Here is a 15,420-nt window from a genome sequence, read left to right on the forward strand (position 1 = left end):
TGGATTTAAAATACACATACAATTTTGGAAGACATCATTACAACTGGGAGTTATTCCAATTTGAACCTTATTGAGGCATGCGTTTTCAGTGATCATTTTTTGGACAATTAAGTTTCATGCTTTTTTTTAATCGCTTATATCCACCACACATCTCATCAAATGTAATCTGGTAGTAAAACTAGCCTTTCAAATCCTTAAGTGAAATTACATTATTAACTTTTTGGGGGATCAAACCTAAAATGTAGAGAATATATTTCACCTATATTGCATTCAGAAAGTATTCACACACCTTGACTTCCTCCAAATTTGGATGCGTTACAGCCTAAATTTAAAATGTATGTGTTATGACAAGCCTAAATAAGTTCAGGAGTAAAAATTAGCTTCTCTCTGTACCCCACACATACAGATAATTGTAAGGCCCCTCAGTCGAGCAGTGCATTTCAAACAACCGCAAAAGACCAGGGAGGTTTTCCAATGCCTCGTAAAGCTACTGGTAGAGAGATATATATACACTTTATATATATATATATATATATATATATATATATATAATGTATATATACATACACACACACAATTCACCCAGTCACTACAAAAATACAGGCGTCCTTCCTAACGCCGCTGCCGGAGTGTAAGGAAACCGCTCAGGGATTTCACCATGAGGCCAATGGTGACTTTTAAACAGTTACGGAGTTTAATGGCAGTGATAGGATAAAACTGAGGATGGATCAACATTGTACTCCATAATACAAACCTAATTGACAGAGTGAAAAGGAAGCCAGTACAGAATAAAAAATACTTTAAAAAATGCATCCTGTTTGCAACAAGGCACTAAAGTAATAGTGCAAAAAATGTAGCAAAGCAATTAACTTTTTGTCCTGAATACAAAGTGTTGCTTGGGGCAAATCCAATACATATTACTGAGTTCCCCTCTCCATATTTTCAATCATAGTGGTGGCTGCATCATGTTATGGTTATGCTTGTAATAGTTAAGGAATGGGGAGTTTTTTAGGATAGAAAATAAACAGAATGGAGCTAAGCACAGGCAAAATCCTAGAGGAAAACCAGACACTGAGCGATGAATTCACCTTTCAGCAGGACAATAACCTAAAACAAGGCCAAATCTACACTGGTGCTGCTTACAAAGAAGACAGTGAATGGCAGAGGTACAGTTTTGACTTAAATCTACTTGAAAAATCTATGGAAAGACCTGAAAATGATTGTCTAGAAATTATCAACAACAAATTTGACAGAGCTAGAATATTTGTTTTAAAGAAATTGACAAATTTGCACAATCCAGGTGTGTAAAGCTCAGGCTTACCCAGAAAGACTCACAGCTGTAATCGCTGCCAAAGGTGCTTCTACAAAATTTTGACTCAGGGGTGTGAATACTTACGTAAATTAGATACCTGTATTTTATTTTCAATAAATCTGCAAACATGTTTTAACTTTGTTATTATGGGGTATTGCGTGTAGATGGGCAAGAAAATCTATAAATCCATTTTGAATTTAGGCTGTTACACAAAATGTGGAATAATTCAAGGTGTATGAATACTTTGAAGGCACTGAATACATTCCTTTGAGCACGACTAGCATACAAATTCTGCCAACCCTGTATACTGGGGTTCAGGTGTAGCCTAATCTTGGGTAAGGTGGGTACGGTGAGCGGACCCCTACCCAAATGAGTGAGGCTGTGTCTTGCCAGGAGGTAACGCTGGTAAAACCGCTTGTCACACATGGTGCAACCGTATGGCTTCACCCCTATACACACACACACAAGAATATCAATACATTACTGTAATGCCCCACACTCCATATTGAAATCTTCCAATATTAGGTTTGCCATAAACATCAGGCACAATAACAGCTGGACTGACAATATGCACTAAGTGCTGTTATTATTAACATTCTGCCTTCACGCAACAGGGCCGGTGTTGCCAACTTTTTTGGGGGAAAAAAGCTATTGTCTACACATTGTCAATAGAAGTTGTTAGATTACACACATTTTCAAGGCATGTGATCATTACATAGCCTGTCGCAAATTTCTGAAAACTCTTGAGGCAAACGCTCGAGAATGCTTTAAATAATTGCTGAATTCGTCCTGACTCCTAGTCACTTTCAGGGGTCCAAAATGTTGCTAGATCTAGTGACTAAGGTAAAGTGTCCAAGTTGGCAATACTGAGCAGGATTGGGTGTTTTCAGATTGTAGACATCTGCAACCGTTTCTGCAGTTTCCAATAACATCCAATAACAATTATCATAACTGTCTGGCTTGAAAATACAAACATGTTTGGAAGACATCTCCACAACTACGTTTTTAATCTTATTGATGCATGAGTTACGGAGTGGTCAATGTACTTGTTTTTTTGCCAATTTCTTGGTAATACATTTTGCACACATCCCATGAGCTGATGTCATCTGGTGGTAATATTAGCCTAACATTAGCTTCATTCTCAAGGGTAATTACATATCAAACAAAACTTACAAAATATTATATATTCATCAATACATTTCTTTGTGCATGACTAGCGTATAACTCCTGCCAACCTTGTATACTAGGGTTTGTGTGTCCTGATCTTTAAGGGATGGTTCACCCAAATTGCAAAATTACATTGGTTTCCGTACCCTGTAAGCGGTCTATGGACAAGGTACATCAGCAATCCATGCTTTGGTTTTATTTCCCTGGCACGGTTTCCAAATGCTAATAGTGCTTGTTTTTCTTTTTTTTTAATAAAATGTCTTTGACACCTTTTTCTCGCCAACTTCGTGATATCCAATTTGTAGTTACAGTTTTGTCCTATCGCTGCAACTACCATACAGACGACTCAGGAGAGGCGAAGGTCGAGAGCCATGCGTTCCCTGAAACATGACCCTGCCAAGCCGCACTGCTTCTTGACACTGCTCACTTAACCCGGAAGCCAGCCGCACCAATGTGTTGGAGGAAACGCTGTACAACTGGCATGTGCCTGGCCCGCCACAGGAGCCCCTAGAGCACGATGGGACAAGGACATCCCGGCCGGCCAAACCATCCCCTAACCCAGACAACGCTGGGCCAATTGTGCGCCGCTTCATGGGTCTCCCAGTCGCAACACATCCCGGGATCGAACCCGGATCTGTAGTAAAGCCTCAAGCACTGCAGTGCCTTAGACCGCTGCGCCACTCGGGAGGCACGCAAAATGCTACTATTTATAGCACAAATCCCATTCAAGTCATGGTACCGATATTAGCATTTTCTGCACATGTCCAAATCATCCAAGTGTCAAAAATGTATTGTGCAGCTCAGTCACGTCGATGATTTGAACATGCCTGAAAATGATAATATCGGTACCATGATTTGAATGTGATTTGTGCCACAAATGCTAAAACTCCAGTATTTGGACACAGTGCCAGGGAATCTAAACCAAAGCATGTACTGCTGTTATACCTTGTCCGTAGACTGCTTACAGGGTAAGGAAACCAATGTAATTTTGTAATTTGGGTGAACTATTCCTTTAATGACAGAACGGTGTCAGAACCATACCCATATGTGTGACGCTGTGTCTCGCCAGGTGGTGGCGCTGATAAAACCTCTTGTCACACATGGTGCAACCATACGGCTTCACTCCTATACACAAAGAATGTTTTATTATTTTTCTGTTTCACACTCCATCCTTCAAAGATGTGTGAATCTATTGAATAGCATGTGTATGAGTTTATACTTGATTAATTGTTTATTAATCACTGTTGTAAACCTATGCAATTATAACAGAGGATTAACACTGAAAATGTCATTACACCGCCACTTCGATAACTCGCGGTGGTCGTTGGAGTCGAACAAAGCACACGTTTTTTTGTTTTACGTGGGAATTGGGGTTGAGCAATAAAACGTCATCTGTACAGAACTCACTTTTAAAATGGTAGAAAATATAGGGCTTTCCATCCACTGGGTTCAGAATGAACTTGTCATCAAGTGTGATTTCTCTCATACCCAAAACACCACTTGACACGGAATTACAAGAGAGCTAATAATAAGCAGTGTTATCAACGTGCTGCTTTCACGCAGCAGAATGGACCCGTTTTGGGATGGTAGAATTACTTGAACTACTTCTTGTTAAGGTTACAAGAAAAAAAGTATGATAACACCTGCTCAATTTAAATAGTCTCGGTTTGAAAATAGAAGACAATTTGGAAGAGATCCGAATCCGCATGCTATTGAGGTGCGAGTTATCGAACAGTCGGTGTAGTTGTTTTTCCCAAAATAGCAAAACACATCACATGAGCTGATGACATCATCTGGTAGTAATATAAGCCCTTGTCCTTAGAAGAAATGGAATTATGGACGTTTTGAATATCAAACCTAACATGCAAACATTTCACCAATAGCCTTAATGACATACCCATGTGAGTGACGCTGTGTCTCGCCAGGTGGTGGCGCTGAAAAAACCTCTTGTCACACATGGTGCAAGCGTACGGCTTCACCCCTATACACACAGAACAATACGTTACTTTGGTTCTCAGAATTAATCCACTGAAGTCTTCCAATATTATGTATATTCAGTTAAACTAAATGAATTGTTTATAAGCCACTGCTGTCCATACAAACTTATGGGAAATTGTGTTTTTCATATCCAACCTATCCGCAAATAATTTTATTTATATTTATATTTATATATATAAATGTATAGATTATATATATATATATATATATATATATATATATAATCTATACATTTCTTTGTGCATAACTAGCATATAAATCCTGCCAACCCTGTATACTAGGATTCAGGTGTACCCTGATCTTAAAGACATGGGTACGGTGAGTGGACCCATACCCATATGAGTGATGCTGTGTCTCCGCAGGTGGTGGCGCTGAAAAAACCTCTTGTCACACATGGTGCAAGCGAACGGCTTCACCCCTATACACACAGAACAGCATTATGTTAATGCTGCACTCTCCATCGATTGAAGTGTTCCATATTAAGTTCAGGTATATACCAGATATTCTGAGCTTTGGGGGGGGGGGGGGGGGGGGGGGGGGATATGTATACTAAGGTTCAGGTGTAGCCTGATCTTAATGATGTGGGTACGGTGAGCGGACCCATACCCATATGAGTGATGCTGTGTCTCCGCAGGCGGTGGCGCTCAAAAAACCTCTTGTCACACATGGTGCAAGCGTACGGCTTCACCCCTATACACACACACACACACACGCAGATTATTTTGTGTCTCACTGTCCATCGATTGAAGTCTTCCAATATTAAGTTCAGGCATATACTTTTATACTACATCGATTTCGTATAAAAATCACTGATGTCGTTAACATTCAAGGTATTCACCCTGAGGAATCTAAATACTCCACCACCTCAATAGCGTGCGTTTTTTTTATTTTTTTTTTATCAAAAAGGTGTTGACAAGGTGCAAGAATTAAGGGTGGCCAATAAAATGTAGAATGTAAGAAATTGATGACAAGTTTGATCTTTTACCATTAACTTCACACCAAATACAGTACGATAAAAAAATATGTACCTAGCTCTGTTATTGTTATCAACGTGCTAATTTCAAGCAGAAGGATTGAGTGTTTTTAAAGGTGTTTTTGAGATGCAAGAAAACCAATTATGGTAACACTTGCTTAATTCAAATATTATTGAGTTAAAGTGTTTAAACCTCGCCAACTATGTATACTCGGGTTCAGGTGTACCCTGATCTTAAAGACATGGGTACGGTGAGTGGACCCATACCCATATGAGTGATGCTGTGTCTCTGCAGGTGGTGGCGCTGAAAAAACCTCTTGTCACACATGGTGCAAGCGAACGGCTTCACCGCTGTACACACAGAAAATACAAAATGTCTTTATGTCTCACTTTCCATTGACTGAGGTCTTCCAAAATTAAGCTTAGGCATATACATTTATACTAAATAGATTTGGATAAACCACTGATGTCAATGGTGGTGTGTTTGACTGGTCCTCAGAATCTCATATTTCCCAGTTGGTGAAGTCATCGTTATGACATGAGTGCGTTCAAGTGCTATTTTAGTTGGCGCTCACAATTTTTCAACCAATGAGATTTAAGCTTAATGGCGAAGAACCAATGTTGCTAGCTTGCTTACATTGACAATGTGTCAAGCTAGCTACATTGTAAATGGCTTTGTTTTACCATATTTTGGTCTAAAAAAAAAAACATTTGGGGCCCAAGTTTCCCACCTCTAACAATTTGGAATGTCGTTCAAGTGGTTATTTCAGAGTCCGGACCTCATATTTTCTGGATTTCCAACAGCACTCGAACGCACCATAACTTCCAGGGTATTCACCCTGAAGAATACGATTTCACTACCACCTCAATAGCTTGCATTTTTGGGGTCTATCAAAAAAGTAAGGTGCGCAAATTAAGGACGGCCAATTAAACATAATTTGATTAGGATGAGACAATTTTACAAGGCGTCCATCCACGGAGCTGAGAATGTAAGAAATTGCACTTGGATGATGAGAAGTTCATGATCTAATACCATAAACTACACCACATTCAGTACCATCAACAATTTATCAATAGTGCAACATTCTTATCAACATGCTGCTTTCAAACAGCAGAATTTAAGATTTTCAGTTGGTAGCCCCCCTTAACATCCCTAGAACCATGATTTATCCAACAATCTAAAATGTTATTTCATCATAAACAAATTATTGGCCATCCTTTATTCACGCAGTAGCTAGCATATAGGCTAAACCCTTCCAACTCTGTATACTATTGTTCCGGTGTGGATTAATGACATGGGTACGGTGAAGGGACCCATACCCATATGAGTGACGCTGTGTCTCCGCAGGTGGTCTCGCTGGAAAAACCTCTTGTCACACATGGTGCAAGCGTACGGCTTCACCCCTATACACACAGAACAGCATTATTTTATGCCGCACTCTTCATAAATTGAAATGTTCCAATATTAAAGTTCAGGCATATACATTATCATAAATTGATAGCTTATAAAACCCTGATGTTGACTTCCTTGCTATTCATCCTGAAGAATCCGATTACACTACCAACTCAAAAGCGTGCTGTTTTGGGGGTTAATCAAAAAGGTGTTGGTATAGTGAGCAAATTTTGGATTGGCCAATAAAACATCATTCATTTATGATGAACCACAATTTACAAGGTGTCCATCCAGACTTCAGAATGAAGGAAATTGCACTTAATGATACAACACAGTAGATGAACTGATGACATTATCTACTGGTAGTTCAAAGCTTTTTTAAAGCGCTCAATTTACAAAGTTGCAAAAAGAAAGTGGTTTTAGTGGCAGTTTATGACCTAGTGCTACTGGGAACTTCGCAAGTACAACATAACAATGATGCAATATTACCGTTTTCATCAAAGGAGTTCACTTGTAAAGGACTGCAAATCACAATCATTATGTATAGAAATGCCCGTCTTTAGTCATCACTAGTCCAGCATGTCTTGAAAATTAAATATATTGTACTTTTTATTTAATCTTTAACTAATTTATCATAAATACCTGATCAAATCAACTGCTATTTTTGCAAAGTCTTACATCTTTATTGAACGTGTGCCTGTGACATTTTTACTAACATCCTATACTAGCTTGTATGTGTGATAGGTACGGTGAGCGGACTGTACCCGTATGTTTGAGGCTGTGTCTTGTCAGGTGGTAGCGCTGAACAAACCTCATGTTACACAGGGTGCAAGCGTAAGGTTTCACACCTAAACCCACAGAGCATCAATACATCATTTCAGAGCCTCGAATTTTAGGTTTAGATATGAATATACTTGGAAGTTAAATTGATTGGTAGTTTACCACTATACTTGCCATAATATACTCACGATTAACAAATCTTAAAAAATGTTTCCCCCAAATAAGTGAGATATTTTTTAAATGTTTTTTTCAAAGCTTTTGTCCACAACACGAGCTGATGATGTCACCTGGTGGCAAAACTAACCCTTCTCATCCTTAAGGGAAATTTAATTATGGACTTTGATATCAAACCTGCAAATAAAATTGTGCTCATCTTTTTTTTGTGCATAAAACCTGCAAACCCTGTATACTAGGGTTCAATTACAGGGATACAGTGAGCAGGTGCATACCCATATGAATGAGGCTGTGTCTTGCCAGGTGGTAGCGCTGGAAGAACCTCTTGTCACACATGGTGCAACCAAATGGCTTCACCCCTATACACACAGAGCACCAACTTCAGTATAAAAAATGTCAACTGCCAAAAATGATCGATCTTAACTTTACTGTAGCTCAATAAGCTTAGCAAAGTTTTGGTCTTGTTCACCAGACACATTACTTTGACAGAAAATGTTGTTTCAGTGGTTGGTCAAAAAGGTGCAATCTACTAATCCAATTGGGACACGATTTCAGTGCCCAATGAGTAGGCCATATTGGGCCGTTTCCATGTTCAAAGGGTAATGCTAAGAAAGGTAGTGCCCTAATACACTGCAATAATACACCACAAAACAACTGTTGTAGCCTAAGCGTGGCTACTCGCTGCCAATGGTTTAGCGAATAACAATTGCAATTTCCGAGTCAGGTTAGAATTTTGGGTGAAAATACTGGTGGACAGATGGCTTCACGTCATGCTGTTCATATGAACATTAGATGTGAAAATTTTAGGCAGTTGGTACATATTTAAACATCACACACATTCACACAACCATGTGATTTTTGCCATGCTATTGTGACGTCACAAACTCCTGAAGCCGTCCGACTCTCAATCCTGAAATCCATCAAAGTAGGGCTGGGCGATATGGCCAAACTATCATATATTTTTCACATGACGACATTTTAAGTTTTGAATAATAACAATTCTAAATGTTTTATGAGTACCTACACTGAACAAAACTATAAAACTCAACATGTAAAATGTTAAAATAAAATATGTACAAAAAGCTTATTTCTCCCAAATGCTATGCACAAATTTGTTTACATCCCTGTTAGTGAGAATTTCAACTTTGCCAAGATAATCCATCCACCTGACAGGTGTGGCATATCAAGAAGCTGATTAAACAGCATAATCATAAACCAGGTGCACCTTGTGCTGGGGACAATAAAAGGCCATAGTAAATTGTGCAGTTGTCACAACACAATGCCAGACGTGTCAAGATAAGGGAGTGTGCAATTGGCATACTGACGGCAGGAATGTCCACCAGGGAATTCAATGTTCATTTCTGTACCATAAGCCACCTATAACGTTGTATTAGAGAATTTGGAAATACGTCCAATGGCTTCACAACCGCAGACCACGTGTAACCATGCCAGCCCAGGACCTATACCTGGTTTCTTTACCTGCGGGATCTTCTGAGACCAGCCACCCAGACAGCTGGACAGTATTTGTCTGTAATAAAGCCCTTTTGTAGGGAAGAACTGGGCATGGCTCAGTTAGCTGCACCCCTCCCCAGTCATGTGAAATCCATAGATTAGGGCCTAATGAATTCATTTCAATTGACTGATTTCCTTATATGAATTCTAACTCAGTAAAATTGTTGTATGTTGCGTTTATATTTTTGTTCAGTATAGTTCATGACCCTAGGGTGAAAACGCATACGTGATTTCAATGGGCTTTTCGCTATTCTTATTGTTTTATATGGTTGAATCCATTGCATTTTTTGTTAATTTCCACATTGTGCCATGCAGGGCTGCATGATATGGAAAAAAAACAAAGCCTAGTTAATTGGTGAACTGTTGGAATGGAAATAGAATTAATGTTCTAATTATATAGTTAGAATATAGTGGGCAGCATATTGAATATATTGTTGTTTAACACGACAAAGACTGAATAAACCAGGGAGGAATTATTGAAAGGGTAGGAACCAAAGTACTAGTCAGTGTTTCCAGTTGACCCTAATTAGATGTTACATTACATGTTATTTTCTTCAATCATGTAGCTTAGAAAACATATTCATGCTTTACCTTTTCCTCTCCGATTTAAAAAGATATAGGTTGTTCAAAACATGCTTATCTAGGCCTACACCAGCACTGGTACCATGCTGTATTAGATGGCTACATTTGTACATTTAGCACGCTAGCTAGCCAGCTAACTAGCTATATTAGTATTAGCGGCTAACAAGATTTATTTTAGCCACAACTTGCTATTTAACCATGCCGACTGCAGTACTGAGTTAACTGCAAGAAAGTGCTTGTGACTCACGTGGTCGAGCAGCTACCCTCTCGAGTGAGTGGGCAGGGCTTAGTGTGGAAAGCGTAGTGCAGCAGGAGGGAGAAAGACGAATAAAGTAGCAAAACGGTGGAAACGCGCTGGAAGTTGCGTATTACATTTAACAAACCAAACTTTGAAAAATAGTTATATTAGGTAAAGTAAAAACCCAAACAGGTCCGTGCATCAATACCGGTAATATAGTAAAATACGGTATACCGACCAGCCCTACATCAAAGATGGCTCCCATTGGACATTTTTTGAAAGACCGATGTTGCAGCCTAAAATGTTTGCTCTTAGCCAGACTCTAGCTCAACTCCAAGATGGGGGTTTAAAGATTTTATATCAGACCTGGGGCTTGATTAAATGGGTTCATTTCACTAACAAGCCTAATTTCTAAACATGATATGATGCTGGTTAACTAATGCTGTGCAATGATTTAAGGGTTGGAGAAGAATCCATCAGTCCTCTAAACTGGTTACCTTGGAAATCATCTGCCTATGTAGAACAATATTCAACATCTTTCTCTCAGAAAACCTGTTCTGAAAGGAAACATGGCTAAGCATAAATGCAGTCTAATTTCTAAATAAAATGCCTTTAACAATACAAATTTGAGTTTGATGCAGCCATATGTATCAATTAAATTCAATTTTACCCCAACATCACATGGGGGGCGACTCATTTAACCACAATGCAGTGGGGCTCATGCATGGCATCTGAGGCCAGATTGAAGCGAGAGGGAGGGATTCAAAGTGAGGTCACATACCCGTATGAGTGAGGCTGTGTCTCTCCAGTTGATAACGCTGAATAAACCTCATGTCGCACATGGAACAAGCATACGGCTTCACTCCTAAACACACAGAGCATACAAATATTAGCCATCTTTCTGTTGCAGTTTTAATCTATTCTATACATTTGCATGCTCAATTTCCTGCTTTACAACTTAAATAGTATAAACAATCACATACAATGAAAAACCATACTTCGATAAAGAGTGTCCTTACCCTTAAGAGTACTAGCAATGACATTCCTCATATCATACAATGATTTTCTCTAAAGTTAAAAAACAATGTCATCTGGTGATAATCTCTCCCCTTGTTACAAATAGTCAATTATGAGGAACTTGGTTAGAGATCACTGACCCAAAAAATAATGAAACAATACATTCTTAATACATAATGACATCACTCTAATATTTGATAACATGGGGATTTTTCTTTAAAGTGGACAGTAGTTTCCAACAAAGCCTCTTTATTCCATTCACTGAGATTGAGAAGGGTTTACCAACACAAGGACATTCAACAATGAATTTTCTGTCTAACTTAGTAGTCTAACCGTACAAATATTCATAACTGAATCATTTTGAGTCAGCAGCTCCAGTAAAAAAGTACTGAGAGTAAGATGGTAAATGAGCACTCATACCCGTATGAGTGAGGCCGTGTCTCGCCAGGTGGTAACGCTGGAAGAACCTCATGTCACACATGGAACAAGCGTACGGCTTCACCCCTATACACACACAGAGCACCAGTCAATACACCCCTATACACACACAGAGCACCAAACTTTAGAATAAATCTAAACCAAGAGTGTGTGTACCTGCACCAGTCATGTGAATATAGAAAGGCTTGTTTTAAGAACATGTGTTAACTGGGTTTGAATTGTGCCAGACACCAATATATGTATGAAAAAGTTGGAACTCAGTGGCCTAGTAAAGGTAGAGGCTTTAAAGTAGTGGCAGCGGTGCAACTTGTCCAAAGAACTTCTATAAACAACTTCTTGGTCTCCATCCGTAGCCAACATATGTGAGATGGGTATGGTGAGAAGACCCATACCCGTATGTTTGAGGCTGTGTCTTGCCAGGTGGTAACGCTGGAAAAACCTCATGTCACACATGGAACAAGCGTACGGCTTCACCCCTATACACACACAGAACACCAACTTTAGAAAAGTCTGCATCTTGCCCTTTGATAAACTAGAGTCATTAACACACTCAAAGAAAGCCAGACATGCCAGAACATTGGCAGCAATTAAACGTCACAGCCATGCAAACGTGCACTGACATAAGTGTTCAACACAGTTGATTTCCATTCAAAATATGTAAATGGCTATAAAGTGATCTAAAACAAATCACGAGCATACCGCAGTCATTTCAGTATAGAAATATAGCTAATTAATGCACTCTCACTAAAGGGTTGGTTGGGCAATTTTCAACGATATTGCCAAGATACTAATCCAGTGAATACAGAGATATTAACTGAAAGCCACAAATTGTTTAGCGGTTCTTAAACTTTAGTTTGTTGAGGCTACACGCCAGTGTGCGCAAGAACATAAGACATTTGTGAATTGGTGCAACATCAGTGTTTCCAGCCCATTGTAAACAAATTAATATAAATAACTAAATAAAAAGGGCATGGTGTGCGGACTCATACCCGTATGAGTGAGGCTGTGTCTCGCCAGGTGGTAACGCTGGAAAAACCTCATGTCACACATGTTGCAAGCGTATGGCTTCACCCCTATACACACAGAACATCAATATTTTAGCTAGCTGCCAACGTCTTGGTTTTTAAAAAATGCACCAAGTTGTCACTATGATGTCAAGCCTTGTAAGAGAATATACTTTTCTAGCATGATAATGGCTTTCAGCTACAGGACTCTATCTGAAGACACTTAATACAATTTGACAAATACATGGAGATTCATTTAAAATCATGAAGTATTGTACCAAGCGCCTGAGATTACCAAGATTACCCAAACTTGAGTTTATGGTCATGTAAAGTACCAGTCAAAAGTTTGGACCCACCTACTGATTCCAGGGTTTTTCTTTATTTCAACATTGTACAATAATAGTGAAGACATAAAAACTGTGAAATAACATGCATGGAATCATGTAGTAACCAAAAAATATTATTATACAATTTAGAAAATACAAATAAGGAAAAACCTTGAATGTGTAGGTGTCCAAACTTTTGACTGGTACTGTATGTTAACTCACTTCATTGAGGAAACCTGGTTAGCACTACAATGTTACTCTATAAGGGCTATGGTGAGGGGGCGCCTACCCGTATGAGTGAGGCTGTGTCTCGCCAGGTGGTAACGTTGGAAGAATCTCATGTCACACATGTTGCATGCATACGGCTTCACCCCTATACACACACACACACACACGCAGAGTATTAATATATTAGCTAGTGCTCTTATTATATAAAGTGGAACACATACCAATTCGCTAATCCCAAACTACGAGCATACATTTCATTAAAATGTAAGGACTGATAAGGTATATTGCTAGAGGTGTAAATGTTTGTTGCTATAGAGAGCAATTACTTCCCGATTAAGTCTTAACCTTTGGAGACAAACAATCAAGCATGCATTTAAGGTAAAAACAAAATGTTATTATGCTCAATTAACAAAAGCCAAAGGTCAATTTGGGTTCAATAGCAACAAACGTCCGGATTCTACCACAAAAACGTTAGCTATAAATTAGGCAGTTAACGCTCACATTAAAATAAACTATTTGGCTAAGAACTTGTTTTTATCTACAAAACTTAGAAAATAGTCATCAGCCACATTCTGTACCAACTTCAAGCCATTATCAATTACATTTGAGCTACCTAGCCATGAACAACTACCAGTAAATCATGTACAAGGATTAGACATCGAGAGAGAGTGAGAGACCATTCCCTCTGTGGGCAAGAGACTTTTTCCACATAAGTCTAATAGTTTCAAACATTTTAAGTGTCAGAATGGTCAAATACATATCACTATATAGTATGTCTGCATTTCTACCCACATTACATGGCCAAAAGTATATGAAAACCTGCTTGTCGAACATCTCATTCCAAAATCATGGGCATTAATATATAGAGTTCCTCCCCCTTTGCTCCTATAACAGCCTCCACTCCTCTGGGAAGGATTTCCACTAGATGTTGGTACTTAGGAAGCAAGTCCCCGCAGCATTCAGCCACAATAGCATTAGTGAGGTCGGCATGGATGTTGGGCGATTAAGCCTGGCTCGCAGTCTGCGTTCCAATTCATCCCAAAGGTGTTCGATGTGGTTGAGGTCAGGGCTCTGTGCAGGCCAGTCAAGTTTTTCCACATCGATCTCAACAAACCATTTCTGTATGGACCTCACTTTTTGCATGGTGGCATTGCCACAAAGTTGGAAGCACAGAATCGTCTAGAATGTCATTGTATGAGGTAGCATTAAGATTTCCTTTCACTGGAACTAAGGGGCCTAGCCCGAACCATGAAAAACAGCCCCAGACCATTATTCCTCCTCCACCAAACTTTACAGTTGGCACTATGCAGTCGGGTAGGTAGCCTTCTCCTGGCATCCGCCAAACCCAGATTCGTCTGTCGGACTGTAAGATGGTGAAGAGTGATTCATCACTCCTGAGAAGGTGTTTCCACTGCTCCAGAGTCCAATGGCGGCGAGATTTACACCACTTCAGCCAACACTTGGCATTGCGCATGTTGATCTTAGGCTTGTGTGCAGCTGCTCGGTGATGGAAACCCATTTCACGAAGCTCCCGACTAACAGTTCTTGTGCGGACGTTGCTTCCAGAGGCAGTTTGGAACTCGATAGTGAGTGTTGCAACTAAGGACAGACGATTGTTGCACGCTACGCGCTTCAGGACTCTTCGGTTTTATTCTGTGAGCTTGTATGGCCTACCACTTCGCAGCTGAGCCATTGTTGCGCCTAGATGTTTCCACTTCACAAAAAAAAGCACTTACAGTTGACCGGGACAGCTCTAGAAGGGCAGGAATTTGACAAACTTCCTTGTTGGACAGCTGGCATCCTATAACGATGCCACGTTGAACGTCACCGAGCTCTTCAGTAATTGTCATTCTACTGTTAATGTTCGTCTATGGAGATTGCATGGCTGTGTGCTGGATTTGATACACTTGTCAGTAACGAGTGTGGCTGAAATAGTATAATCCTCTAATTTGAATGGGTGTCCACATACCTTTGGCCATGTAGTGTATATGAATGCCACAATTTTTGTCCTAGCATAAAGATTTGTCTCATCGTGAGCTCCTGATGCTGGCAGATTGTCATGTAAGAAATACATATTTATTTTACACTCAATACATTTCTACTGAGAGGCTGCTCCGTGACAAACAGGAGTAAAATGGGTCGCTTGTTTTATGTGAGATGGGTACGGAAAGAGGACTCATACCCGTATGAGTGAGGCTGTGTCTCTCCAGGTGGTAACGCTGGAAAAACCTCATGTCACACATGGAACAAGCGTACGGCTTCACCCCTATACACACAG

General features: G+C 39.6%; 1 protein-coding gene across 50 annotated transcripts in view; it reads right to left on the bottom strand.

Annotated features, from left to right (window-relative positions):
- LOC110528212 (uncharacterized) overlaps window positions 1-15,420 on the bottom strand; it is a 40,142-nt gene that overhangs the window by 9,127 nt on the left and 15,595 nt on the right. For 9 of the 50 annotated variants that reach the window (XM_090241443.1, XM_090241437.1, XM_090241436.1 and 6 more), the window contains 15 exons: window positions 15,325-15,408; window positions 13,204-13,287; window positions 12,574-12,657; window positions 11,977-12,060; window positions 11,567-11,650; window positions 10,911-10,994; window positions 8,073-8,156; window positions 7,608-7,691; window positions 6,771-6,854; window positions 5,718-5,801; window positions 5,084-5,167; window positions 4,812-4,895; window positions 4,377-4,460; window positions 3,521-3,604; window positions 1,678-1,761 (listed from right to left, as the gene is read on the bottom strand). In XM_090241443.1, the coding sequence (XP_090097569.1) occupies window positions 1,678-1,761; window positions 3,521-3,604; window positions 4,377-4,460; window positions 4,812-4,895; window positions 5,084-5,167; window positions 5,718-5,801; window positions 6,771-6,854; window positions 7,608-7,691; window positions 8,073-8,156; window positions 10,911-10,994; window positions 11,567-11,650; window positions 11,977-12,060; window positions 12,574-12,657; window positions 13,204-13,287; window positions 15,325-15,408 (1,260 nt within the window). The remainder of the gene's footprint in view (window positions 1-1,677; window positions 1,762-3,520; window positions 3,605-4,376; window positions 4,461-4,811; window positions 4,896-5,083; window positions 5,168-5,717; window positions 5,802-6,770; window positions 6,855-7,607; window positions 7,692-8,072; window positions 8,157-10,910; window positions 10,995-11,566; window positions 11,651-11,976; window positions 12,061-12,573; window positions 12,658-13,203; window positions 13,288-15,324; window positions 15,409-15,420) is intronic. The other 41 variants (XM_090241450.1, XM_090241446.1, XM_090241444.1 and 38 more) reach the window with 12 other exon arrangements.

This window comes from Oncorhynchus mykiss, chromosome 7, assembly GCF_057628025.1.
Source record: "Oncorhynchus mykiss isolate SJ-2025 chromosome 7, ASM5762802v1, whole genome shotgun sequence".
NCBI classification, from domain to species: Eukaryota; Metazoa; Chordata; class Actinopteri; order Salmoniformes; family Salmonidae; genus Oncorhynchus; species Oncorhynchus mykiss.